Source organism: Perna viridis, chromosome 3 (assembly GCF_037379345.1).
Source record: "Perna viridis isolate PV_CMFRI_1.1 ecotype Kerala chromosome 3, ASM3737934v1, whole genome shotgun sequence".
Lineage (NCBI taxonomy): Eukaryota > Metazoa > Mollusca > Bivalvia > Mytilida > Mytilidae > Perna > Perna viridis.
In genome coordinates, this window is record NC_142447.1 from 47560768 (window position 1) to 47586791 (window position 26024).

The 26024-nt window shown below is 34.1% G+C and overlaps 2 protein-coding genes across 4 annotated transcripts; one reads left to right on the forward strand and one right to left on the reverse strand.

Moving 5' to 3' along the window:
* Positions 1 to 37: 37 nt before the first annotated feature.
* Positions 38 to 3575, reverse strand: LOC148622637 (uncharacterized). The gene is made up of 2 exons (XM_088572592.1): positions 3492 to 3575; positions 38 to 3063 (listed from the first exon to the last, which is right to left on the reverse strand). The coding sequence occupies exon 2, from the start codon at positions 3056 to 3058 to the stop codon at positions 704 to 706; it is 2355 nt and encodes a 784-aa protein (XP_088428718.1). The 5' UTR covers positions 3059 to 3063; positions 3492 to 3575; the 3' UTR covers positions 38 to 703.
* On the forward strand, positions 2493 to 25986 carry LOC148622638 (15-hydroxyprostaglandin dehydrogenase [NAD(+)]-like). Of its 3 annotated transcripts, XM_088572594.1 has the most exons (8): positions 8090 to 8283; positions 8987 to 9117; positions 10185 to 10283; positions 10511 to 10626; positions 11327 to 11423; positions 21400 to 21476; positions 21706 to 21833; positions 25313 to 25986. In XM_088572594.1, the coding sequence occupies exons 1-8, from the start codon at positions 8252 to 8254 to the stop codon at positions 25440 to 25442; spliced, it is 810 nt and encodes a 269-aa protein (XP_088428720.1). In that variant the 5' UTR covers positions 8090 to 8251; the 3' UTR covers positions 25443 to 25986. The 3 variants fall into 3 exon arrangements, with proteins under 3 accessions (XP_088428724.1, XP_088428723.1, XP_088428720.1); XM_088572598.1 differs by lacking the exons at positions 8090 to 8283; positions 8987 to 9117 and adding an exon at positions 2493 to 2523; XM_088572597.1 differs by lacking the exon at positions 8987 to 9117 and having other exon boundaries at positions 8077 to 8283; positions 10160 to 10283.
* The last annotated feature ends 38 nt before the right edge of the window (positions 25987 to 26024 follow it).

Here is a 26024-nt window from a genome sequence, read left to right on the forward strand (position 1 = left end):
TGTCTAAAGGATTATAACGGAAAATATAACATCAAAGTTGCTTTTTACCTGTTTTTTATTATTATTAGTTTGTCGTGGACAATATTTACACACTGATACACAAGGCTAGATGGCTTGAGATTGAGGGTAAAAACATATACATTGGGACAAAAAGTCATGAACCCGAGATATAACATACCCATTGAGAAACAATTTCGTAAGGTTTGAGAAACAACACACTCAGAAGCAATGTCATAAACCCCGCTACACAACATACATATAACACATATAAAGAGCTCATCAAGGAATCAAGGTCATAACTTACAAATCATACACCCTGAGCTGAGACACAAGGTCATAGAACAGGAGGCTAAATATAAACTATGAGACACAACATACACATTCACACACAAGATCATGTAGCTTGATACATAACATTCACTATGAGACAAATGGTCATAAAGCATGTGGCACAACATACACACTGAAATACACGGTCATAGGACCGGAGACTGGTGCCATGCGGGAAATGCATCATTATCTGTATTAGCCCCGAGCAATAAAAATAAAACATTTGATTAAATAACGATTTTAAGACAAGTTTGTTTGTGTTCAAAGTGAACCGGTTAAAGCAGTTCATGTCATAGATGACGATTGTCATGTATTAGCATTTTACTCTGTTAATGCACAAATGCTCTTTTTAAATATAACAATACAATAACAATCATTGGTCATTCTGTCCGTGGGGCTGTGCCTCTTTCTCCCAGAATTCAATAACTTTCTGTCGGACTTTCATCCGTCGTACGGCTGAGTTGTGTTCACGTTTGAAAAAATAACGTGCAAGATTTGGACACATAGTAACAACTACGATTGACATCACATTGAGGACTTCACGTGATTCTTCAGTTCCCACGTGTCTTATATAGATTGATATAAAAACAATTGATGCCAAAACAATGAGTTGTACACATAATATTTGTATCACGGTCTTGAATAATGCAATATGCACAGGGTAAAATTTATCTACAACGAATGTGTACAGTTGTTTCTTGACTCCTGGCACCTGATGATTGTATCTGATGTACTCAAACTTAGGTTGGTAGTCGATTGATACCTTACCATATGACATTGAAACGGGTATCATCTTTGTCAAAGCTAGAATCTCTCTAAGACGATACTGTTCAAGGTCATCAGTGTTCCGATTAAAAACTTCTTTTCCTATACAGGCTTTTTCTAACTTTTTTGATGCTTTTATTGTTAACTCTAAGAGTTCTTGGTATTCTTTTTCAAGGTCGTCAGCAACACCATATACAAAAACGATTAACATCACAAAGAAATACACATAGCCGAATGCTTGACTTGGGAATATAATGACTGAAAGATACAAGAAAAATATGAAATAGCCTATGATCGTGAATGATTCTAATGTAATAACAACCATCATGTACATGTAGAACAGAAAGCATATCTGAAACAAAACAGACCCTAAAACACGACATTCGATATTAAACATACTTCCCGGGCGCGGGCGCTTGAAATACTTGATACACCCACAGACAGCTGTGACGATAAAGAAAATAATCGGGAACCCATAAAAGACGCACACAAAAAGGAATTCCACTATACACAAGCCGACGTACAGAACACCTAAAGGTACGTAAACAAGATATAAACATCTTGACCTTGGACAACATCCACACAAGATAGACATGGTGGATCGCCAGCGCCGGACATTAAAATCAAGGGTAAATATCCAAAAATCAGGATTTGTAAGCATGTAAACCGATGCAAGAAATACAGAATAAGCCTTCCTGTAACCAGTCACAGTTGGTCCAATGCATTTTTTGTTCGAAAACTTTTCAATTGTTTCAATATCAATACGAAGTAAAGACACTGAACATCTCCGATCAGGTGGTAATCCCAAAATAAGTCCTTCGGCAAGATTATCTGGTACTAGGATTACAAAGAGTCCAATTATATTATACAGTATTAGCGAAACAACCGGACCTCCAAACATGGGCAAAAATAAATCCCAACTTTCTCTGAAACCGCCAAGCATTGATGCAAAGCCACATGGGATGCGTTGTCTTACCAATTCGACAATAAGATCTTTTCCAAAAACGGAATACAAGGCAATGTATATGTAAACTATAACAGGGTAAATAATTACCAAAACTACTCTACGTACCAATGAGGCAGCTTTTGGGTGTCTATTTGCTAGACCAAAGATACTAAGAACGATTTTCGATATCGAGATAGGTCCTCGGTTTTTCATGTAAACGTATTCGTCATTTACCATGGTTATATCCAGAAGCTCGAATCTATTTCTTTCCCCGAGTCTATCTGAATCAACCGACCTGCGTGCGCATTTAACAAGTAAAATTGGAAAATACAGGAAGAAAATAATTCCAATGTAAAACGGTAAGAGCAGATAAGGGTTCCATAGGTCCTCGTCACTAATATCGCAAACGGCTTTTGTCACTTCAACATAGTTACGACAACATCTGTATCCATACAGTTTTAGCGGAATGCCAGTGTATCGTGGTAAGTTATACCAACGTTTATCATAAAAGTTAGGCGTTTTAACCAAGTAACACCAGTAACTGTAGGTGTAATAATAGTTTATCTGAGAGAAATACAGTGAAGACATGTTATATAAAGCATTGCTCAGTTCTTGGGTAGTGTTTGGATCTCCAAATATTATAGAGCAATTCATTGGCTCTGCGTATGTATACAAAGTCACAGGAAACTTAAGAGTTTTTGTGTTGAGTAGATCTAGTGAATAAACAGAGTAATCTACTGGCCATGATATATATAAATGTCCTCCGGCTGGTGGAATGTATGTCCAAATCCAACGATCCGGGAAGATCACATCTTCTGTGAAGTTGTAGGATTTGCCCTGAAAGTTAAAGTGAATGTGGGCAAGCATTCCGTTCATCATTTTTAACCACTGAGCAAAATACTCAGCTGATCTTTTTTCGATGGTGAAAGAACAAACATCTTTTGTGGTATCGTCGCCATGAATAGTGAGTACATGCTGAAAAACACAGCATACAAAAAACCAATTCGACTTCATCATTAAATCTGAAACAAAAGCAAATAAATTGACAGAAAAAAAGGCACACACTCTATGTAGTAGCAGTATTAAATTTGTCAGAGAAGCAAAGTACCAAAAACTTGTTACAAAACAAAGTTCATAAAAATTAAAATCTAACATGAAGACCCTTAATCTGGTGTGGAAAAATAAATCGAACATGAACTTAAGGCCCGAAGAATCCTCAATCTTGTGTTAAATGAATATATGTGTGACATTAAACTGAATATTATAAAGAATGTGACACCAACAACGACTTTGGGCAGCCGTTTCTGCAGTTAAAGCCACCGAACATTTCAAAAAGTTCAAAGGTCGTTGTCGTCAATTTTATGTATTTCATCTTTATCAGAACAAAACCAGATGATCGATTGACTTCACGATTTCTAAACACTTTTATAAAATGATTAATAAGACTTACGATTTATGATGAGGAAGTTCTACAAATCAAGTCGTGTTAAAATTTATATGTGATTGTATAGCGGAAATGATTATGCAACAGATGATAGGCTATGTATGATCAAGGAAACAAATGGCAAAGATATATTAGTACAGTGTTCTTTGATCAAACTAATAAGGTAATATTTGACAAACTTTTCCATATAATCAGTGTAAGAAACTGTACAAGGTTGCCTTTGATCTAAATGTGTCATTCTTTATCACGATCATGAGATCACGACTCTTATTCTAGAAAATATATTATGAAGATTTTACTAATGAAAATAGGAGAAATGGTATAATTGCCAATGAGATAGTCGTCCACCAAATGCCAAGCAACGAACAAATAACTTCTACAAGTCACCTACCAATCTTCCATGAGAGACAAAACCCATCCCATAAAGCAAGCTGTGAAAGGTCTAAAAAATTATGTGAAACTATTCATAAAATATGAAAATCGACTTGCAGGTATTGATCTAGGTACCCGTTAGCGCCCGTTAATTCGGTGATAAAAAACATTTTATTTGATTAAGATCCTCTGTTGTTTTTACAAACTCCTATGGAAATTAAAATTTACGTTTCCACAGAACGTGTAGTAGTCACCTCCCATTTCCTGATCAATCTTTTGAGAAACATATTGTCAATGGAACTGCTTATAATAAATCGAGGCGACTTAAAGAACCTAAATATCAATTTTCATCAAAGTCGGACAACTTCGAATTTTCGCACGCAGTGGCGGCCATTTTGAAATTGGCGTCCGCGTAGCTGAAATTGCCAATTGCGCCGCAGATTATTAATCGAGACAAATCAAGGAACCTAGATATAATTTTTTATCAAAATCGGCCATCTTTGAATTTTCGCGCAGTGGCGGCCATTTTGAAAATGGCGTCCGACACGTAGCTCAAATTGTCAATTGAGCCGCAGATTGTTAATCGGGACGACCCAAAGAACCTAGATATCAATTTTCATCGAAATCGGACTAATTCTAATTTTCGACTGCGTTGGTGGCCATTTTGAAAATACCGGCCGAGCCGCACGCGATTTTTTTCCTTGATTTTGTTTGGACTACTAAACTTCTTGGTCGGCGACTTAATAATAATAAGAAACACAATAAAAACAATAAGTCAGCGCCACTTCGTCGTTGGCGACTTCATTAGCTTCGTTTATCACGACATAACACACGATTTATATTTTAGTGAAGATGTTATATATACTGTTTTAACGTATGCGTACAAACCTCTGTTGCATTCCTTTATAGCATGAATATGTATGAGCAAGCAACAATTTTAATTTGCCCAAGTGGTTCTTAAACAAGTCTACTAGTTGTAAGTTCATTACATTACTAACCAGTGGCATAAATACCTTTCGAAAAGGGGACGAACTGATCAAAGAATCGTACTGAAATTAAGGATAAAAGTTGATAAGATCTCACTTCACCTTAATCAAGAACAATCAACATAAAAGCGGATACGAAGTATTTTATTCGAAGAAATTGCAGACAGAAACACATTTGGCATGCTTTGTCTTCGACAAACAAGTTTTTAATTGCAATCCGAACTATTTGGCTTGTCTGCAAATGTCATGTCTGTTCATAAATTCAATTAATCAGACTACGAAGTATTATAGACATTTTCAAACACAACCGTTCCGAAATTAAACAACAATAACAAACATTTAGCTTAATATTGTACTTTCCGCTTATAAATCGAATTTCCAATGCTCGCAAAATATCTAAAAAAATATTTGTGTATTTTTACTTGAATTTTAAAAGAAATTTAAATAAGGTACTGAATTAAGGTTACATACCACTAATTCAACCAATGAGTTTTTTAGAACGTAAGCAAAAATAGTCTTACACAAGTTTTAGTGCAAAAATAGTCCTTCGCAAGTTTTGGTGCACTTATGTTATGTTGCTGTGGAAAAAGTGTACATCAAATCTGCACAAGTGAGCTTGTGTTTGGCAGGGAATTATATTTTGTTTCACCTGGCCGAAGGCCAAGTGAGCTTATGCCATCACTTGGCGTCCGTCGTCGTCGTCGTCGTCGACAAATTTAAAAAAAAATCTTCTCCTCTAAAACTACTGGACTGACAGGTTTTAAACTTGGTATGATTGTTCTTTAGGGTGTTCTGCACAAAACGACCGTTGGGATTTTTGATCCATGAAAAAACATGGCCGCTGTTACTAAAAATAGAACATAGGGGTCAGATTGCAGTTTTTTTGCAAATAACTCAAAAACCGTTGCTTTAGCAAATTTCTGGCATGTGTAATATTGTGCAGCATCATGAGATGGACCGATGCCAAAATTTTCAGAACGATTGGTCAACTGATGTAGGAGTTACGGCCCCTGAAACAGTTTTTTTTTTTGTATTTTCGCATGTGCAACTTTGAAAATCTTCTCAAATTCAATTGCACAGAATTCAATGAAAGTTGACATATATCTTTTTTAGGGTATCCCACACAAATTGACTAATAGGATTGTTGATTCATGAAGAAAAAACATGGCCGCCATTACTAAAAATAGAACATAGAGGTCAGATGGCAGTTTTTTGCAAATAACTCAAAAACCGTTGCCTTTAACAAATTTCTGGCATAGGGTAAAAAGAGAAGGACCTATGCCGAAATTTTCAAAACCATTCATTGACTAATGTAGGAGTTGCGATCCCTGAAACAGTTTTTTTTTTGGTTTTGTTTTTTTTTTTTTTTTCACATGTACAGCTTTGAAAATCTTCGTCTCTAAAACCATTTAAGATCATTGAATGAAAATAAGCATAATATTTCTTTAGTGTATTGTGCTCAAAATGACTGTTATGATTTTTAATCAGTGAATAGATATGGCTGCCTATACTATAAATGGAACTGAGGGGTCATAAGACAAAAAAAATAAAAAATTGTTGCCTTTAGCAAAATTCTGGTTCAGGTCATGAAAATGCTATGAATAATTTTAGTTGATTTTGACTTAGCCTGTCTCATTCCTCAAGTTTTTCAAATAAGCAAATGGTTAACCAGGTGAACGATTCAGTCTCTCTACATAAAATGGTCACTGTGATTTCCTAAATTAAATATTTCATGAGTTCTGCATGGAGGCCCTTTTGTGAAATGTAGGAGAATTCCCATTCTTTTTAGCTCATTGTCTTCTAGGAGCCAGTGTCGCATTACAAGGTAGTAAACCCCACGCAATATTTTCGGGACTATTAGTGTACACATGCAGCTTTTAGGTGATGTATAGTCTTCTTCAGGTTAAACTTAAGTAGAAGCTCCATAACTCATTGAACTTAGTGAAATTAGCATTGGGGCCTATGAGAAGTTACATTAATGGTTTGTAGCCTGAACAAAAATGTTAAGTTATTTTACACAATGAATAGTTTTGTTCTTTTTAGAGTATAATTTAAAACATTGAGTTCCATATCTGGATGGTGTTATGAACCTGTGCGTTATATTTGTGTCATGGTGTGTATAAGAAATTTACTGTTGGGTCCGTGTCCTCTATGGATGTATGTTGAGTCATGGTGTGGTCTAATGGTACTTCCGCAAGATTATTCATTATGCGATTCATCATAATTTCTTTACAATTTAGTTACGTTCTTTCAGAAATGCTCAATTCAGCAAGACAGGACTTTTTTTTAGTATTATATTGTCCCCTAGCCAGGTTAGCATTGGTGTCACACTGTTGGTAGAGTGATAACATAACGATGATATAGTATTATTACGTAAGGTTTTTTTTCATATTGGCTTAGTTATCGGTCCAAGGCTTGCTCTACTGGACCGTGTTGGACGACTAAATCCGGTATTGACGTACTTTGGTATTTTGTATTGTATTGGCAGTTTTGATCTTATTTAGGCTAATATTATATGTTATTAACCAACTACATGTTTGTGGTAAAACAAAAAAAAACAACTGTTCTATAAATCATCTAGTTGAGTTGGTTTATAAAATCGTCAATAAATATGTAAATATGTAACTGCGTGTTTTTCTTGCTTCTACGAGAACTGAAAGGTTACACGAAATGATCGGTTAGTTTTGAACGTTACCCAGTTTCCGATTCAGGCAATGGGGCTCGTTATAAGATTATATAGGTCATATACATTAGCACGCCCCGATATTTATAAGTATTCATTGCCAGTTGCTTAATCTGGTTCCTAAACTGACTCCCTGGTCAATATCAATATCCAAATAAAAAAGAGGAGGGTTGCAGGGTCAGAGGAAATTCGGTCTACAAAAGAGTACGCAAACTTATCCAGGGATTCAAGATTTTAGTGGAAATCACCCGATTTTAGAGCATACCATTTCGGATGTTGAAAGGAAGCCAAAATCAGTGAGTGCGAATATTTGACGATTAACTACTTTGAAGACTTCAGTCTTTGATTTTTATACTTGATCATATTTATATAGGCTAATATTCGAACGTCTTAATTTCTTGATATCAGAAGGGCGACTCACCCCGAGTTATTGTGGTCAAAATGTTAGCCTCATACTACTAAGTATGATTAGAAAAATATGTAATAGTATTTTATACTACATATTTTTTTTTCTATTTGGGTCGAGTTGATTTGTGGTACGAAATGTCTGTGTAGGATCATTAGGTCAGAAAATAACACGTCAATTTTAATTCGGACTTTGTGTTCTGTCTAACTCGTCTTTTATATTCAGATTGATTTTGGGATGAAATGAAATGAGTTTGCAATGTTGTTAAAAGATAAGGTTGTTATAATAACAGGTAGTGCTAGAGGTCTTGGTAGAGCCTATGCACAAGCAACATTGGAGGCAGGAAGCAAGGTAATTTAATTCAATTTAAATTTTAATAGCGAATTGTCCATGTTCAATTTTACCGAGCATTACAAAATTATTGATGGTAGAAATTTCAATATTATTCTGCATACATATACATGCACACTGTGATCATTCAACTTCTTTTGATTTAGTCTGGCTTTTCATCATGACCCCGTCATATATGCTGTTCGAAAACATTTGTTTATACCTCACTGCTGATTATTAGAGAGATGACCAGAAAATGCAAAATGAAATCTCTGAAGAGAGCATAATTATTTGTACTACTAACATAATAAATGCATGTGACTTAGGAAAAATTCATCAAACTTTTCTTATTTTTGTAGTTTGTTGTTAAGAGATAATGACTGGTCTTGAAATTCAAAAACATCAATAAATATTATGAGTGGAATAAATTGAATATACATTTCTAAATAAAAAAAACATTTACCAAAAAAATTTGTTATACAAATAGAGTCACATCAGAAAATTAAGATGTGACAAGTCAGACTAAGATGAGTCCCAACCAATACTGAATTTGGTACATAGTAATTTTAAGGTTTTCAGAAACATTTAAGGTAGTACATGTAGCTGTCTAATATTAGGATGTGCTTGAGACTAAGGTCAGTGTGAAAAGACCAACTGTAGCTTCAAATTTTATTTTAATAGTACATGTACATTTAATCTTAATGGCCGTTTTTCATATTTACAGAATGCAAGTTATTTTAGTAAGTTTTTCAAAGGGACCTAAACCAACCAACACCCTAAAATCTGGTTGGCAGTCTCATTGGGGAAAGGGAAAACAGAAAAACCTTCTTGGAAACTTAAACTATTTTTACTTCAGTAAGTACCTGAATGATTTGAAACAAGCTATTTAAAAGTATCCAAGTATTTACCGCGGCTATAATAAATTGAATATTTGAATTTGAAGACTAATGCTGTCCATCGCTCCAATTTGAGAGAAACCAGTCTGTCGGGTGACATATTTGTAGAAAGTTACTCCTCTTTGCTTAAAATCTTCAAAAACGAAGCCAAAGTCGGGAATATGAAAAAAGACTATTGAAATAAGTGGTCTAGATTATCTCGTGCTGTTGTAAGTTCATGACCAGAACATTTAAACCTAATTTGCATGAACGAAAGGTGTCATACATGTTCAGTGATAAAAAATGTAGGGTAAAAACAATATTTGTATTCATATGCAAAATGGGAGGAAGGCATTAGGGGTATTAATAAGACAGCTTTGTTCATATATTCCTATTTTTTGTGGGTTGAGATGACCTACATTTACTTACTTGTAAAAGTTCATTTGTTTGTTTGTTGGGGTTTAACGTCCGAGCAGCAATATTTCAGCTATATTCAGACAATGAATATGAAATGGATGGTAAAATGAACATGAAATGAAAAAAAAAGGATGGGTCACAAGGATAATAGGGTCGACAAATTTTGATTGCCACTGGAAAAAAGGGGATGGGTAAGGTCGGGCAATTTAGCCTCCTGTGGCGGAGCGCAAAGGTTCCTACTCCTATCGAATACCACAGCAGGGTTCTTTAACGTGTGAGGAACGTGGCATCTTTCCCAACATGGTGCACCACTATGGTTTGCGGTCTGGTTTTCCGTATTATAGCCTGACAACCCGAGCATGTAACACGCCAGGGGTACCCCATTCCACCACCTGGGGCACACATCCCAGTTGCTCTGTGGTCAGAGCGCCTAGCCCCCGGCTAGGTTTCTGAGCACTATTTAGTCGCCTTTTACGACAAGTTTAGCGCTGCTGCAGGCCTATTCTTTTAACACCCGGACCTGCACAGGGCAAGTTCATTTGTTGCTACCCTACTATATATTTACAGGTATAAAAAATTCCTTTGAATATTAAATTCTTTTATAGGTATGCCTTTGTGATATACTTACAGAAGATGGAACAAAAACTTTAAATGAGTTCCAGAGAAGTTATGGGAAAGACAGGGTCCTGTTTATTACATGTGATGTAACAGATCACCACAGCTTTAAAAGTAAACATCTATATTTAATTGCAGATAACTTTCCAGGGTTGAAAGACCAGAAGTTAATTACATACTGAAAAATGGATTTACCTAACATTACCATACAAATTAATAACATTCATAGACATTTTTTCAAATATATTTTTCTGTAATTTGATATTATAATCAAAGAATATAAATCTGAAGTATCATTGGTTTAGACAAAAAAACATATTTAAAAAGAAATTTTTTTGTAGATGTATTCAGAGAAACACTGAGCAAGTTTGGGAGGCTGGACATAGTAGTTAACAATGCAGGTGTGACAGGTTTACAAACAGAGATTAACATAAGAAGAACTATGATGGTCAATGCTGTAAGTATCACTCAAGAGGGGTGTATTGGGAGAATTAATATGGTTAATGCTGTAGGTATCACTCAAGGAGGAGGTGTATCAGAAGAACTATGATGGTCTATGCTGTAAGTATCAGTCAAGAAGGGGTGTGTTTGGAGAACCATGATGATTAATGCTGTAGTGTAGGTATCAGTCAAGGAGGGTGTATCAGGAGAACTATAATGATCAATCTTGCAAGAGGTATCAGTCAAGGAGGGAGTGTATATAAGGACAACTTTGATGTGCAATGCTGTAAGTAACAGTCAAGAAGGGTGTATCAGGTGAACTATAACTATTAATCATGTAGGTATCAATCAAGGAGGGGTGTATCAAGGAGAACTATAATGATCAATCCTGCAAGCAGTATCATTCAAGGAGGGAGTGTACAAGGACAACTTTGATGGTTAATGATGTAAGTATCAGTCAAGGGGATCGGGTCAACAAGAAAACTATAATGATCAATCCTGTTAGTATCAGTCAAGAGGGGACAACTTTGATGCTCAATGCTGTAAGTAACATTCAAAGAGGGTGTATCAGGAGGACTATAACTATCAATCATGTACGTATCAGTCAAGAAGGGTTTATCTGGAGAATTTATATGGTCTGTCTTGAAAATATATTCTTTTGACTAGTGGTTTACACTTTAAAAGGTAATGGTCACAAGAATATTTTATCTATTTAGATAGGAGTTATTGAAGGTACCCAGCTTGCCACTACATATATGAATAAACTGACTGGTGGAAATGGTGGTGTAGTGGTGAATATTTCCTCAACAGCAGGTGAGTCTGATCTAAATAGACAGGTAGTATGATCACTAGAGATAGGTAGAAATGGTGTGATTTTTTTTCTATAGCGAGTATTACTTGAATAAAAAGGTGTAAGTTGTGATGTAGTGGTAAAAGTTTCCTTTACGGCAGCTCAATATCACCTAACTATGCTGGTGGAAATAGCAGTATAAGAGTGAATATCATTATAAAAGGGCTTCAAACTGTGTTATAGTTGGGAGTTGTATTCTACAACAGAACTTTAAAAAATAGATAGGATGGAGCAATAGTGGAGTAATAGTCATACCGGTATTTTAACAAGAACAATTTATAGCACAATAACTTGTAGCATCACTTTACCAATTACAGAAAGGTATATTAATGCTATCATGGACAGGGTGACATACTATCAATCAAAATGACAAATGTTAGTATAATTTGTATAGTAATATAGATCTCAAAGGACTTAGGCAAAATGTCCTAGTATTTTGCTCATAGAAAACTAAAAGTACTCACAAGTAAATAATATTTTGATGTGTCGCATAGGAAAACCATAAATTGTAATGGTTAGTTAGGTTTACGACTGAAAGTGTTCAGTTTTCAAATATATTTATTGAAATTAAATCAATTTCACGTCATTCTGACTCTTTGCCACCTTGCAGTTTTTGTAAAAAAAACACTTTTCAAATGAAAATATTGTACGTTCATTGCACCACATGTTGGTCAGAATCTTGAGGGTAAAATGTTCCTTTATAAGAGTATGAAAAGATAGGCATTTAAACCTTTTAATTATTTTATTCAGATATGATGAATTAGCTCACTTTATTAAAATAGATGAAAACTGTCATTCCATTTCTGTATCCAACTTTTTGGGACAGTTTTCTTTTTTCCCCAGATGGTAAGATGAACACTTTACATATTGTCAGATAATTTTCCCGCCACTAGGCCGCTTACAACTCGTTGTTTGGTAGAATTTTGAGTTGCACTCCCAACCCTACTAGAGTAAACAGAATTGTTTTATCAGTTATTCTTCAGGTTTCATTCATCTTTCCATCTACTTTTTTCTCTTCATCCGGAATTGTTGAGATCCCTTATGGCGTACATTTCCAAATTTTTATGTTGCCATCCAATATTATTTTGTTTTCTGTACTTAAATGTATAATTCGTGAAATATGTCTTGTTCATATTTATTGAGATTTGGTTGTATATATACGTAATGTGTTTTTTTTTTTTTTTTCATATCAACCAAAATTGATAAAAACTTTTTTGAGTGAATCATTCAGCTTAGCTGTAACCAGATTTGTTTAATTATACCCCGATTATTACTTTTTCACAGATTCAATATCAAAATTTTGTTACAGTTTCACCACATGTAAAACATGACAAATATACAACTATAATAACGACATTTAAAATTACAACTGCCATTCTATTAAGAATTATGAGAAACTTAAATGCCAAAAATTTGGATCGACTTTGAAACCCCAATAATTGTAACCGAATATTATGTGTTTTAATTCTATATTCCCCGATTTGTGTGTTGTAATGTTTTGTTGTGTTTTTATTTTATTTTATTTTATTTCTTTTTTTTTGAAAATATATGTATAAATTTCGCCACGAGATATGTGTTTAAAAAAATTTCCAAATTTGTAGCTTAGAAAAGGTTGACAATTTTTAAGCAGCTAGGAATATCTATAGCCATCCTTAGTCGGTCCCACTTTTGTTGATAATTTCATAGTTCTGATTATCGCACTTGTAAATAAGGGTAACAACAAAATTACCGAACACAAATTTGATTCATAATCAAGTCGTCCAAAATAAATCTGGCAAAATAGATATTACACCACCGGAGAAGCTAGTACCGCAATGGTCCTGACTTGGTACAGGCATTTCAAACGAAATGGTGGCTTAAATATAGGTTTCACAACGTGCTAAACCCCCTTATTCCATTGCGGCGTGAATATACCGATGGTGATTAAATAACATTTGCATGTTATTGTCATAATCTGTAAATCAGCGGTTACATCAGCACAAAAAACAATTTACAAAATACAATCATTACTAATTAGAAGAAACAGAGTATTTTTCAACCAAGGACTGATATCTGAAAAGAATTCGGTGAGAGACCTTTTGAGACGCATTTCTTCATACCCCTGATTCAGGAGTCTGTTTCGCGGATATTTATGCCGTGCAAGGAAATCAGAGTAATTAGTACTTGCTCTAGCGTACCGAATCAATTGTGAAATATAAACACCATATGCAGAAGATGAAGGGATATTGCTGCACAGGTAAGGAAAATTTGTGATATTAACATTAAAGTCGTGTCTTTTATCATAAATCTAAGTGCTGAGATGTAGGTCTAAAAAATGTGCAGAACAAGATGTTTCTGTATTCTACTTTATCTCGAGTTCTGGTAGATATATTGACGGTAACCATTTACCAAAAGAAGGGTTGTTGATGGACAATACATCATCTATATATCTGTATGTAAAGTTAATGGATTTAGTATCTTTTAATTTTTTATTCTATACGAGATTCTGAAGAAATTCAGTCTCGTATGAATATAAAAACTAATCGGCTATAAGAGGAGTACAGTTAGTGCCCATTTGAATGCCAACTTGTTGAAAAATAGCTCCTCCAAATGTGAAAAATATGTTATCAGTGAGGAAATTAAGCATATCGCAAACCTGCTTTTCTGTGTAGCACACTTAGCCCTTCTGCGATGTTTTAGAAAAAGGTGAATTTGTAACAGAGAACAACATAATTTTTTGAAACAGCAAAAGATTTACAAATAAGGCCTTTCAAACGAGATTTTATGGAACGCCTAATATGTCTGATGAGATACACATTTGTTTATGTGTTGTCAATTTTATATTACTTGCTGTGGTTTTATAATTACATGTGGTCTTTTTGTATTTACGTTATGTAGATACATCTTTACATTTTGTCTTTTTGTCTTTACGTTCTGTAATTTTGTTTTTACGTTCTGTCGTTTTATGATTACGTTATGTCAATATTTATTTACGTTATGTGAATTTATCTTTACGTGCAGTGGATTTCTTGTAACGTGAGGTCGTTTCATCTTTACGTTATGTCGATCTCTAAATACTTTATGTGCATTTTCTTTTATTTACGTGCAGTGATTTCTTCTTTACGTGATGTGGACAAAAATTTCATGATGACGTGTGACCCTGGAACTTTTTGATCGTGTAAACTTCAAATCAGTCCGTAAAAGGCAAAATAGACATCACAACGCCAATTAGAAAAATGCTGAAAGAAATACACTTGGGTAGTCTATCCAGTCACCCTAAAGTATATATTCTGTAGTAAAAATTGCTTATTTGTTATTTACGTTTAATATTATCACAATTGATACACCTGGGACTCTGTTGATGACTTGTGGCGATTTTCGTAGTCAGAATATATTTTTTTTTATTCCAAAAACATGGGAATTTCGACTTTCGCGAAAATTTGCATAAATTCGAGTCTACAAGTTATTGCGTGACTAAATTTAATTTTGTACATTAATAAACTACCAAAACTAATTTTCAAGAAAGAATTTTCAAAAAATGTTAAAAATATTACCTCTACCCCTAGAAAACTGGTATCAGTTTCAAACAAAATTCTCATTCACAGCATACCGACATGTGAAACTCATATTTTAGGCATTCATAATTACGATGATGATTTACTCTACATATCTGATCAATTCAGGCGTTTGAATTTCTTTATAGGATTACATTTACTATAAAATCAAGAAAAGGGGAATTTGCAGAATTTCTTTATCACCCCTTATATATCTTCCTTTAGAATACCGTAGTTTAAACAAGTGTTTGTGTGATACAGTGCATGTATATAGTGACTGTATAGTGCCTAAACTTTCAAATGAGCCCAAGTAATTAATAATTTAACTTTTCCAAGTCAAATAAGGTGAGAAATTACCACCCCTACCCATGAAAAAAAAACCTCAACATGAACCAAAATGTTAGTTTTAAATTTATTAACGGTGTACAATAGACATGGTGAGTGCTATAGTTTTCATCATTGATATATCCAACATCACTGCTCATTTCATGCACGTATTATTTTAGTTTCAAGGTAATGTTTCGATGATAATGTGTTTTCGTAAAAAGGGGAATTTTCGGAATTTCATTTTTCTTCCATTTCACTTTTAATTGGCATATTTTTTAAAATACCGCACTTCAAAAAAGCATCTGTAAATAAATACTACTATGTAGTTTAGTAGCTTTCTTGTGAGCCCAAGTTATAAATATTTGAACTTTTCCAAGTCAAGTTAGTGCAAGAAGTAACCCCTACCCATGAAAAATACCTCAACATGAACCAAAATGTTGTATTTAGCATATAATAGATGTTAACAAGACATGCTGGGTACTAGTGTTTTAATTACAGACGTATCCATCAACATATCTACTCATTTCAGGGACGTATTGTTTCCAGTTTCAATGTGAAAATATTGTGTTTTTTATAGTAAAGAGGGGATTTTTTTTTATTTCATATTTTCTTTCATTTTAAAACCTCGTATGTGCAATTTTTTTAAGTACCGTACTTCAAGCATGCATTTGCATATCTAAACATATTTATATAGCATCTTAGCTTTCTAATAAGCATAGGCGATGGGCGTATTAAGGTATTTTTATCATGGGTAGGGGCAATTTTTGCACTAACTAGGAAAAGTTCAAGTACTTATATATCTTGGGCTCATTACAAAGCTACTACACCATATAGTTGTATTTTAATATACAAAAGCTCTTTTGAATTACGGTAATTGAAAAAAATACACCGATTAACGGTGAAATGGAAGAAAAAAGATTCCGGAATTTTCCATTTTTATGAAAAAACACATTATTGTCGCCTACGCTCCTAAAAGTAGCAAATATGTTGGATGCATCTTTAATGAAAGCAATCGCCTGCAACATGCCCAGTGTACGACGTTTATATGTTAAAAATTAACATTTTGGTTCATGTTGAGGTATTTTCTCATGGGTAGGGGTGGTAATTTTTGCACCAACTTTACTTGGAAAAGTTCAAATATTAATTACCTGGTCGATTTGAAAGCTTAGACACTATACAAATCTACTGTATCACAAAAAAGCTTGTTTAAACTACGGTATTCTGAAAAAAAGATAATAACGGGTGATATAGATGAAATTCTGACATTCTGTAAATTCCACTTTTTACGATTTTATAGTAATTGTGACCCTATAAAAAATCACACGCCTCAATTGTTCAGATATTTTGGGTAAATCATTATCTTTTAAATTATGAATGCCTAAAATATGAGTTTCACAGTGTCGGTATGCTGTGAATGAGAATTATGTTTGATACTGAAACCAGTTTTCTCGGGGAAGGGGTTAAATTTGTGAACATTTAAAAAAATCTTTCTTGAAAATCAGTTAATAGTGGTTTATTAATTCAGGAAATTTAATTTCTATCGAATGATTCAAAATTTGAGACTTTTTAGTCAAATAGTATCTTGTAGAGTCGAAGTTATGCGACTTTTTGTGGGAAAATTGAAATTCCCATTTTTTGCATTTTTTATTTTTATTATAATTTTTTGTTTTGATTTTGGAATTTAAAAAAATATATTCTGACTACGAAAATCGCCACAAGTCATCAACAGGGTCCCAGGTGTATCAATTGTGATAATATTGAACGTAAATAACAAATAAGATAATTTTTACTATAGAATAAATACTCTAGGGTGACTGGATAGACTACCCAAGTGTATTTCTTTCAGCATTTTTCTAATCGGCGTTGTGACGTCTATTTTGCCTTTTACGGCCTGATTTGAAGTTTACACGATCAAAAAGTTCCAGGGTCACACGTCATCATGAAATTTTTGTCCACATCACGTAATGAAGAAATCACTGCACGTAAATAAAAGAAAATGCACATAAAGTATTTAGAGATCGACATAACGTAAAGAAGACACGACCTCATGTTATAAGAAAACCACTGCACGTAAAGATAAATCCACAAAACGTAATTGTATGTCGACATAACGTAAAGAAAAAATTGCAGAACGTAAAGACGAAATAACAGAACGTAAAGACGAAATGTCAGAACGTAAAGACAAAACGACATAATGTAAAGATGTTCCCACATAACGTAAATACAAAACGACCACATGTAATTATAAAACCACAACAAATAATATAAAATTGACAACACATAAACAAATGTGTATCTCATCAGACAGTTTAGGCGTTCCATAAGATTTCAATTTATCATGTGGTAACATAGTGTAAGAGTTGTGAAGTCAAAAGTTTGGAGATTTTTCGAAAAGCTGCGAGCTTTTAGGTTTTGAAGTAAACATTTAATTTTTTTAAGTATCCACATATGATTAATGCCACTTCGAGAGTAGGTAGTATTGCAACAAGCTTGCTGTCCATGGACAAATACTTGGACATCTCCTTTGTGAAGCAAGATGAAGATCCTGCTATATACCTTTCTTTGCATGGATTCTTATGTAGTTTGGGAATTCAATACAAGTCAGGTAAGTCCTCACAAATTCAGGGTAGAAAATTGCTAAACGAATAAATTATTGATTATTTAAAAGATTAGTATGTAAATTAATAAAAGTTGTTTATCTGAACATTTAATGTATCCTGTCCATAATAATACGAAAATTGCTACAAAATGATTTACATAAATTTTACAAAGGGAATACATGTACTTCTATAATATAAAGGTGTTATATAAAGCATTGATTGGAATGATTAATTGCCACTTGTTGTATGATTTTAATTCTGAATTCAATAAAAAATTTGAAATATTTGATATTTATATTGTCTTTGTTTTTTTTTTTTTTATATAGCTACCATGCCTTTGTCTTTTCTTATTTGTCGAACAACCATAGCAAAAATATGATAGTGAGCGTGTACATAAAAAAATCAACTGATTAAGTTAGTCTGCACTCTAGGTCAGATTCAGTACTAACCGATTATTTTCTTTATCGATTTCGAAGCTGTCATACATAATACTGCCATATTAAGGATTACCATTTTGTCTTGACTCAGTGGGGTTCGTCAGGCAGTGGTACTTCCACTAGTTCCATAGGCATCAGAAGAGGATGCCAGGTTAAATGCACTGGCGGACCTTGAAGAATCCAACAGTCAAATTGAATACCCATGCACTCACTGACTATATTACTAGGTAATGGGTGTTGTTTTAATTTGTCATTACTATCAACAATTAAATCACTTCCTGATTGTCCCACAATCCTATTCCCCATTGTCCCACAATCCTATTCCCCATTGTCCTACAATCCTATTCCCAATTGTCCCACAAAAAATCTTACCTGTTTTACCTGTAAATTTCAAATGTGGGACAATAAAGAATACACCCCTTTGTCATATTTTGCTATAAATGTTGATCTTTCAATTTTGTCTAGCTTGTGTTAAATCCCATGAACTACCAAAGCTGATCCAAATAAAATATCAACATAAACAGTCTTGAAGTGACCCTCATTAGTAATGGAGTCATAATTAGCGTTACAACATCCTACGAAAACTATAATACCAATTTGATAGAAATATCTTTAGTTAAAGAAATAACATTTTGTTTATAAACGACGCTTTATTCCTCATTGTTCAACTTTCAGAATATCTTTGATTGTCTCACATGTATTTCTTGATAGAAAATTGGTAAACAAGTTAATTTTTGTTTATATTGAATATTAGACATGTATAATGGTTGTAAATCCAAATATCTTTTTTTTTTGTAAATTTAAAAGAAGATATTCCAAAATCATGAATAAGTAAAAATGATTTTTTTTCTTTTTAAAAATGTATGCTTAATAAAAGAAAAAAAAACAAAAAAAAAGTTAATATAACTTGAATTTTAAACAAGTTCAACATTGGGAACAGGATGCAAGCAAGTTGAAAGGTACTGGAAGTAAAAGATTGAAAAACACATTTAAATTTAGACGAATTCAACTGGCTTTGGAATCGCCGCACAGAAATGCTGCCAGAACAGCATTTCCAGGTACCGCCTTTCACGGCCGTTTTTCCCTACACCCAATAACTGCATCTCCTAGTATAAGCATTAATTGTTGTGTTTTCCCCTACATTCAGTGTATACAGACTAAAAAGAAGAACCAAATATTCTCCAATCGTTAGTTCCATTTGTCTCACAAGCATCAGTGGAAAACGTATGATTCAGTGCTTGCTCCAGAGGACTTTGAAGAAACCGACTCAAAAGCCAATACACAACCACTCACTGGAATAAAGAGTCAACTTTTGAGTCCCTACCAAACTGTATGATCGGGAACTATCATTCACCTGAAGGATGGTACACTGCTTTCAAGGGACGATACATCATCCACGCCGAAACTACACACGGCAGATAAATACCAGACTGGACAGACCAGAGAATTACGAAGTTTCTACAGTGACCTAGTATACAAACTGCTTCATTTAGACTGAACATTTATAAATTTTCTGTGAATTCTTTCGTTGTAATTATGTACTGTTAAGAGTGTTTTATTTTTTAGACTTAGTGCTAAAACATGTGATATTGAAATTTTTAATTATAATATGATATGCAAAAGTATACAATTATGGCAGCCTAGTACATGCGGTATTTCTTTTACGTACTTCAATAAGTATAACATATGGGTATGTCAGAAATGCATCGTTGAAACTATGAAATACGAAATGTAATAAATATATTTGTAGTAGCATTGTGTCATTATTATCTACAATTGATAAACATAATTATGCTTACGCGACAAAATTACAATCAAACCATTTCCCGATTTCGATTTGATCGACCCGTGTGCCTATTCGTCACAACATATCATAGATACCTTTTAAAACGGGACTATCAGGAAGACACCGACAACCCTTACTTGGGTATTCCCCAAAAGTTTTTGTCAGGGCATAGAAAACTACAACTATTCTGTAATATTCAAAACAGAATTTCCCTTGAATATTTACATATCTAATAAATAAAATCAAATATGAATGATTGGCTACACTGTCTATGTACAAATAAGGGATAGAAAAAGAATAGCCTGGACATATCCTCTAGAGAAAATTTGAGAAAAAAAAGTTATCAAGAATGTGTGCCAAATATTTTTCGTTTGGGTCGAAAACTTAATATTTTTAACGCAATTAAGATGCTCCTAATCTATTTCACACTGAGTTTAAAGAGTAAATATGATACATGGCCCATAATGAAGATATGAAACTTGTGTCAAGAGAATTCTTATGTAAGTGGTCTGAAAGGTTGAGGGTTGAGTGAGCCGGAAGTCCTTGTCATCGTAATGTTGCAAAGCAGCATTACCCACCTTTATAAATTTTGATGAAAGAAGAAAAATGGTATACCTCATTTCCTTTTCTTGTGTTTACCATTACGTATTGTTCATATATTTTTTCACTTACTCTATAATTTCATAATTTTGTGTATTATATTTGTATATGAAAAGGACGGTGTTAGTTTAATTTACTTCGATCAAACCCTTTTAGTTTTAAAACAAATATGTTGTATAAATCGAAAAATATACACATTTTTTAAGAAGTTCTTCGTTCTCAGAACTTTGTATTAATGGGTAAAATGTTCTTTTTCCTCACGACTTCTTTTCTTCCAAATTCTTGGCTCACTATAAATTTTCACTTTTCTTTTTGTTTATTTCAACGAATATAGTGTTTTAGTATTTTAGCCGATTTATCAATCAGATTTTTTTTCTGCAGAGGAAACAGATTGAAAGACTTTTTTAGGATTTGGAATCTTTTGTGGGATTGAGTGGACGTAGACTTAGTTCTATAAATCAACACTAGATATCGACGAAAAACCAAACACACCTTCAATATCTGTTCTGAATCTACTGAAGATATGTAACTAAGTGGTGTAAGAACACTGAATGCCCATTAAAGCAAACTTAGAGTACGTCGCAGAGAAAAAGAAATATTTTTGGTATCAATTTAAAAGAAGTATCTTCTAATCGTTGAAACTTTTTTTATTTCAGGCTTAACTCCAGTATTTAACATGCCTGTGTATGTAGCGTCTAAGTACAGTGTTGTTGGCTATACCAGAAGTGTTGCTGTAAGTGGGTTTTGATTTATCAGATTTTAATTTATAGTTGGTCAACATTTAGCTGTATCTGTATCTACATGTTTAAATATACCTAAAGATTCAGGAGAGTAATGTAATTTTTATTTTATTTTTGAATTTGGTTATCAGTCGGTTAAATAAAACATTGAATGAACATTTTTTTTCCTGGAACGCTTATGTTGTGTGCCAACAGTTATTGTTTTTCCTTTTGCTATCACAGCAAAATCCAGAGAACAAGGCTCGAGGAATCAGGTATACATGTCTTTGTCCAGCATTTACAGAGACTGCTGCCTTTAATAGAGAAAAACACAATATTGCAGGCCTGATCCAGAACATTGGGATAAACAGGTAGGCTATTGTTATTTGAAAGAGAAAAAACATTATGTTGTAGATCTGGCCAAGAACATGGGATAACCAGGAAGACTATTACCCTTTAAGAAAAAAAACAGTGCTGGAGACCTAGTCCAGAACACTTGGGATAAACAGATAGTATATCACCAATGACGTAAACCTAGTCAGAACATTGGGGAAAAACAGTTAGTCTATGATAGACCACTGCATTGAAGGGCCCACCTTGCATCCCCACTCATCAACTTCATGATGATTTTCAGGTACCTTTATTCCTTTCTTATACGAATCAATATGTTTATTCTCTGATACTTTTTCAGTATAAGTATGAGAGTTCTGGCTTCCCAAACTTTATTCTATATCAAAAGCTCGTAAAAGCATTCACAATTTTTTCAACCGATACAAAAAACTCATTCTAAAATACAGATGTACCTGTAAACGGTTAATACGCTCGGGTATCTCCCACCCTATATTTAATGTTAACGAAAAGCTCAAACTTTGCAAATAAGTTGACTGAACCGTTGAACTTTTTATGAGAAACTGGGCGCTAGAACTCTAATAGGCTTCTGGAACAGGGTTTTGTTGCTACAAGATTGAAGTCATCACTACTTTAGTTTTATGGTCGTTATCATGAACTCGTGGATCGTTATGGTTTATCCATCTGCACCATGAAAACTGATTTATTCAACGGGTCATGATAGTTTTCCTTTCCTCGTTTGTCTACCCCGGACTTGACTTTTTGTGAGCAACTCGGCGGGTGTTTCTAGAAAAGCAGAGGACGCTTACTCTACTGGTGCACCTGGTCCATGCACCCAATTTTTAGTAGAGTCCGAGTTGCTCATTTGCTTTTGTTACTTTGTATGTATGATTTTAGGTACTTTATGTTCTTTGTTGTGTATGTCTGTTTTCCGTGTCTGGTCTTTGTCCCTGGATTACATTCTTTTGATTACCGCTATAACTTTGGTTCCCCTGATTACTCTTTGATATGGTCATGATATTGTTGTCGATTCGTTCAAGATAGCATTTTGGTAGGGTCTTTACATATATAAACTAACAGTATATTTAAAAGCAGTTTTCGGCATGACACGGGTTGTGTCCTTGTTGTATGAAAGAGTAATCGAGAAAACCAAGGTTATAGCGGTAATCAAAAGTTTTCCTTTATCATCGATTTCTAAGTGTAGGTCAAGATATGAGGCTGACTTCACAGTGTCTGTAGTATCCTTTATCTCAATTTCTTTGGGGTAGATGCGATGTATCAAATCCCCGAAGTTAGGATTGTTGATAATACGTCATCTGTATAGCGGAAACTGAGATTAAAGGATCTAGCTAAGCGATATTCTTTCTTTCGGATCAGATCAGCTATAAAGTCAGCCTCATAAGAGTGAAGGAAAAGGTCAGCAAGTAAAGGAGCACATATGATGTACCGTGGTTCTCAAACCCGCACTGGAAGAATTGGGATTGGTATTGCATACGACGAGAACGTAACTTCTTGTAGGGTTAAACTGGTCATGAGCTGGTATGTCAGTTAATTGCCAGTAGTCTGCTTTTACTAAGGGGCTCAGAGCTTTTGAACTGATTTTTAATGTGTTTTAATGGGTGTAATATTTTTTCAGTAGTGTCCAGATTTAAAAGGGGAGGATTGACATGTGATCACGTCAAAGCGTCAAAGTACTTTAACCCCCACCCCTCCCTCACCCCCCACCCCGCATTTTTGCGGTTGTCCCAAGTCAGGAATGTCTGGCCTCTGTATGTATTGTTTCGTTTCCACTTCCAGTTTACTTATATGTTGCTGGGGTATAGGGGCAACTATTTCGCTGTACCTGTGTATAATGACGTTTTGGTGCCAGCTGCAGCCTGTCCTGTGGTGTGAGGGTTTCCTCTTCATTAATTGAAGATCCATGGGTGGCCTTGAGCTGACGTTTTTCATCCCAGTGGGGTTGTCTCCTCAATATATATTCCATATCCATTATCGTTATATTTGTACCCTACCGGGTCAAAAAGTCTTGATTTTTGTGACTCAGTTGTTCAAACCGTTAAGTCGTGTCCAGGGATATCACAAATATAGTAATTCAACGTATATATATGTTTTATCATGGCCAAATGAATCAGCTTTCTAGTGGTGTTAAGAAAGTTGCAGTCACACTTACAGGTTTTGAGTTAAAAATATCTGCCTCTACCACAACGAGAAATTCAAATACTTGAAATCAAACCAAGTTACTGTGTGAAACATATAGGTATTACAAGATCTGCTGGCTTAAGTTGCGCAAACGAAATTTACCTATCTTGTTGAAAAGCTAGAAACTCATACTAGTACTTCAGTATTGTTGGGATGGTGTCTCAACTGGTGAATTCACTAGTAGTTTTCAGTCTATACAATAAAATAGGTATACCAACTGTTCTTTGTAGCAGCGAGTTTTGGAATAATTGCAATCAGAAGGACATGTATAAACTAAACTCTACATTGTGAAACATATACAATGATTCCAAGGAAGAACGCTCTCTGACATGTGAAAGAATGTCTTCTGTCCATCACTTATATACGTAAAATTATGTTCTCACAGCAACTTTGTCAATTGGATCCTGATACTAGTAATTTACCTAAACAAGTGTTCATTCTCAGACTATTCTAATACCTCTACAATCATCAAAGGATACAATTGGCTTTATTCCTGATATTGTCAAAATCTTAAACAGATATGGACTACAACGTTTCTTGGGCAATTATGTATCTGGTGATTTCCCATCAAATTTTAGTTGGAAAAATATTGTATCACAAGCTGAAGACAACACCGAAAAATCTGACAAAATTTCGAGAATGCAAGGTGATTCAGACTTCAACAATTCAGTTGACTTATAGAACTTGGAAGCCCAGCGAATGTGTGGAAATATGGACTACTCTCGGCAAAAGACCTATACATTGCGAAGAGAATTTCTAAATTATTATGGACCCATGAAGACCGGGAACTGTCTGTTATATTTATCACACTCAGACGATGTTCTTCAGCATCAAATACTGAAGTGCTTACCACTAAGTAACAACCGACATAACGTGTACTGTAAACTTTGGGATGCCCTTGGTTTCAAACTTCATATCTATGGACAATACATCCCAGTGCATCCTGCTAGGGACCAACTGGATAATAGCTAAATTCAATCAACGTTTTTTTTCTTGATGAACTGTGCCATTTATGTAACGATTGTTAAAGATACACATTTATTTATTTTGTACGTTGTTTTGATTTGTATGTGATTTATATGAAACCTAAAAATCCTGAAGGAGGAATTAAAGTAATGAATAAATGAATAATGTCAAAACATTTAGAGTGTTATGCTTCAGTCAAAGGTAGCTTAGATGTGCATTTTTATATTTGTTTTTTTTTTATTCTGGTATGTAGAATCACAATTGATACTTCTAGTGTTCTTTGTGACGTTTTCTGGTTTTCATAGTCAGAATTGATCTTTTGATTTTCTGTTTTCAGTGAAGAAGACGTGGTGAAAGGCTTTATGGAGCTATTGGAATTTGACGATAATAACGGAGCCGTAATGACTGTCACAAAACAACATGGTATACAATATCGCCATGGGAAACCTCTTAGTCATAAACTATAGCTCCTATTTCTTTAATGATGTATCAAAATCTGGGTGACACCATAAAGTATAATAAAAACACCGTAAACAACTAGTTCACTGAAATTTGCAGGGTGATATTTTTAAACATTTGAAGGAGTATGAAGTGTACATGTAATATTACTGTTTTAGAGTACGATCGTGTATTCATGTATCATCATATCTTGTCTTACAAACCCAATCATTTTGTAACCAGTGATTATACTTTTATAAGCAGAATTCATAATGTACCGGGTATGCTACGCAGGGGAGTGGATGATACACTTGTCATACATTAAACTAACCTCCTCGCCCCGTGCTTTCAATTTGAACCACAGCAAGTGTAGCTGCGTATTAAAGAATTCTGTCATAAGGAGTTGTTATTGTGACGAATATGTTAAATTATAATGTGATTTATACGTTTGATTTGTTGATTATTTCAATACAGAATTTATATCTTATTTTGACTTATAATGATATTGTAATATCTGCATATTGATAGCGCTTTATTTTTGGCACGAACGGAAATAAAGGCATAAAGGCATTAGTTATATGTTTTGTGTATCCTGAAAATAATCAAACTTC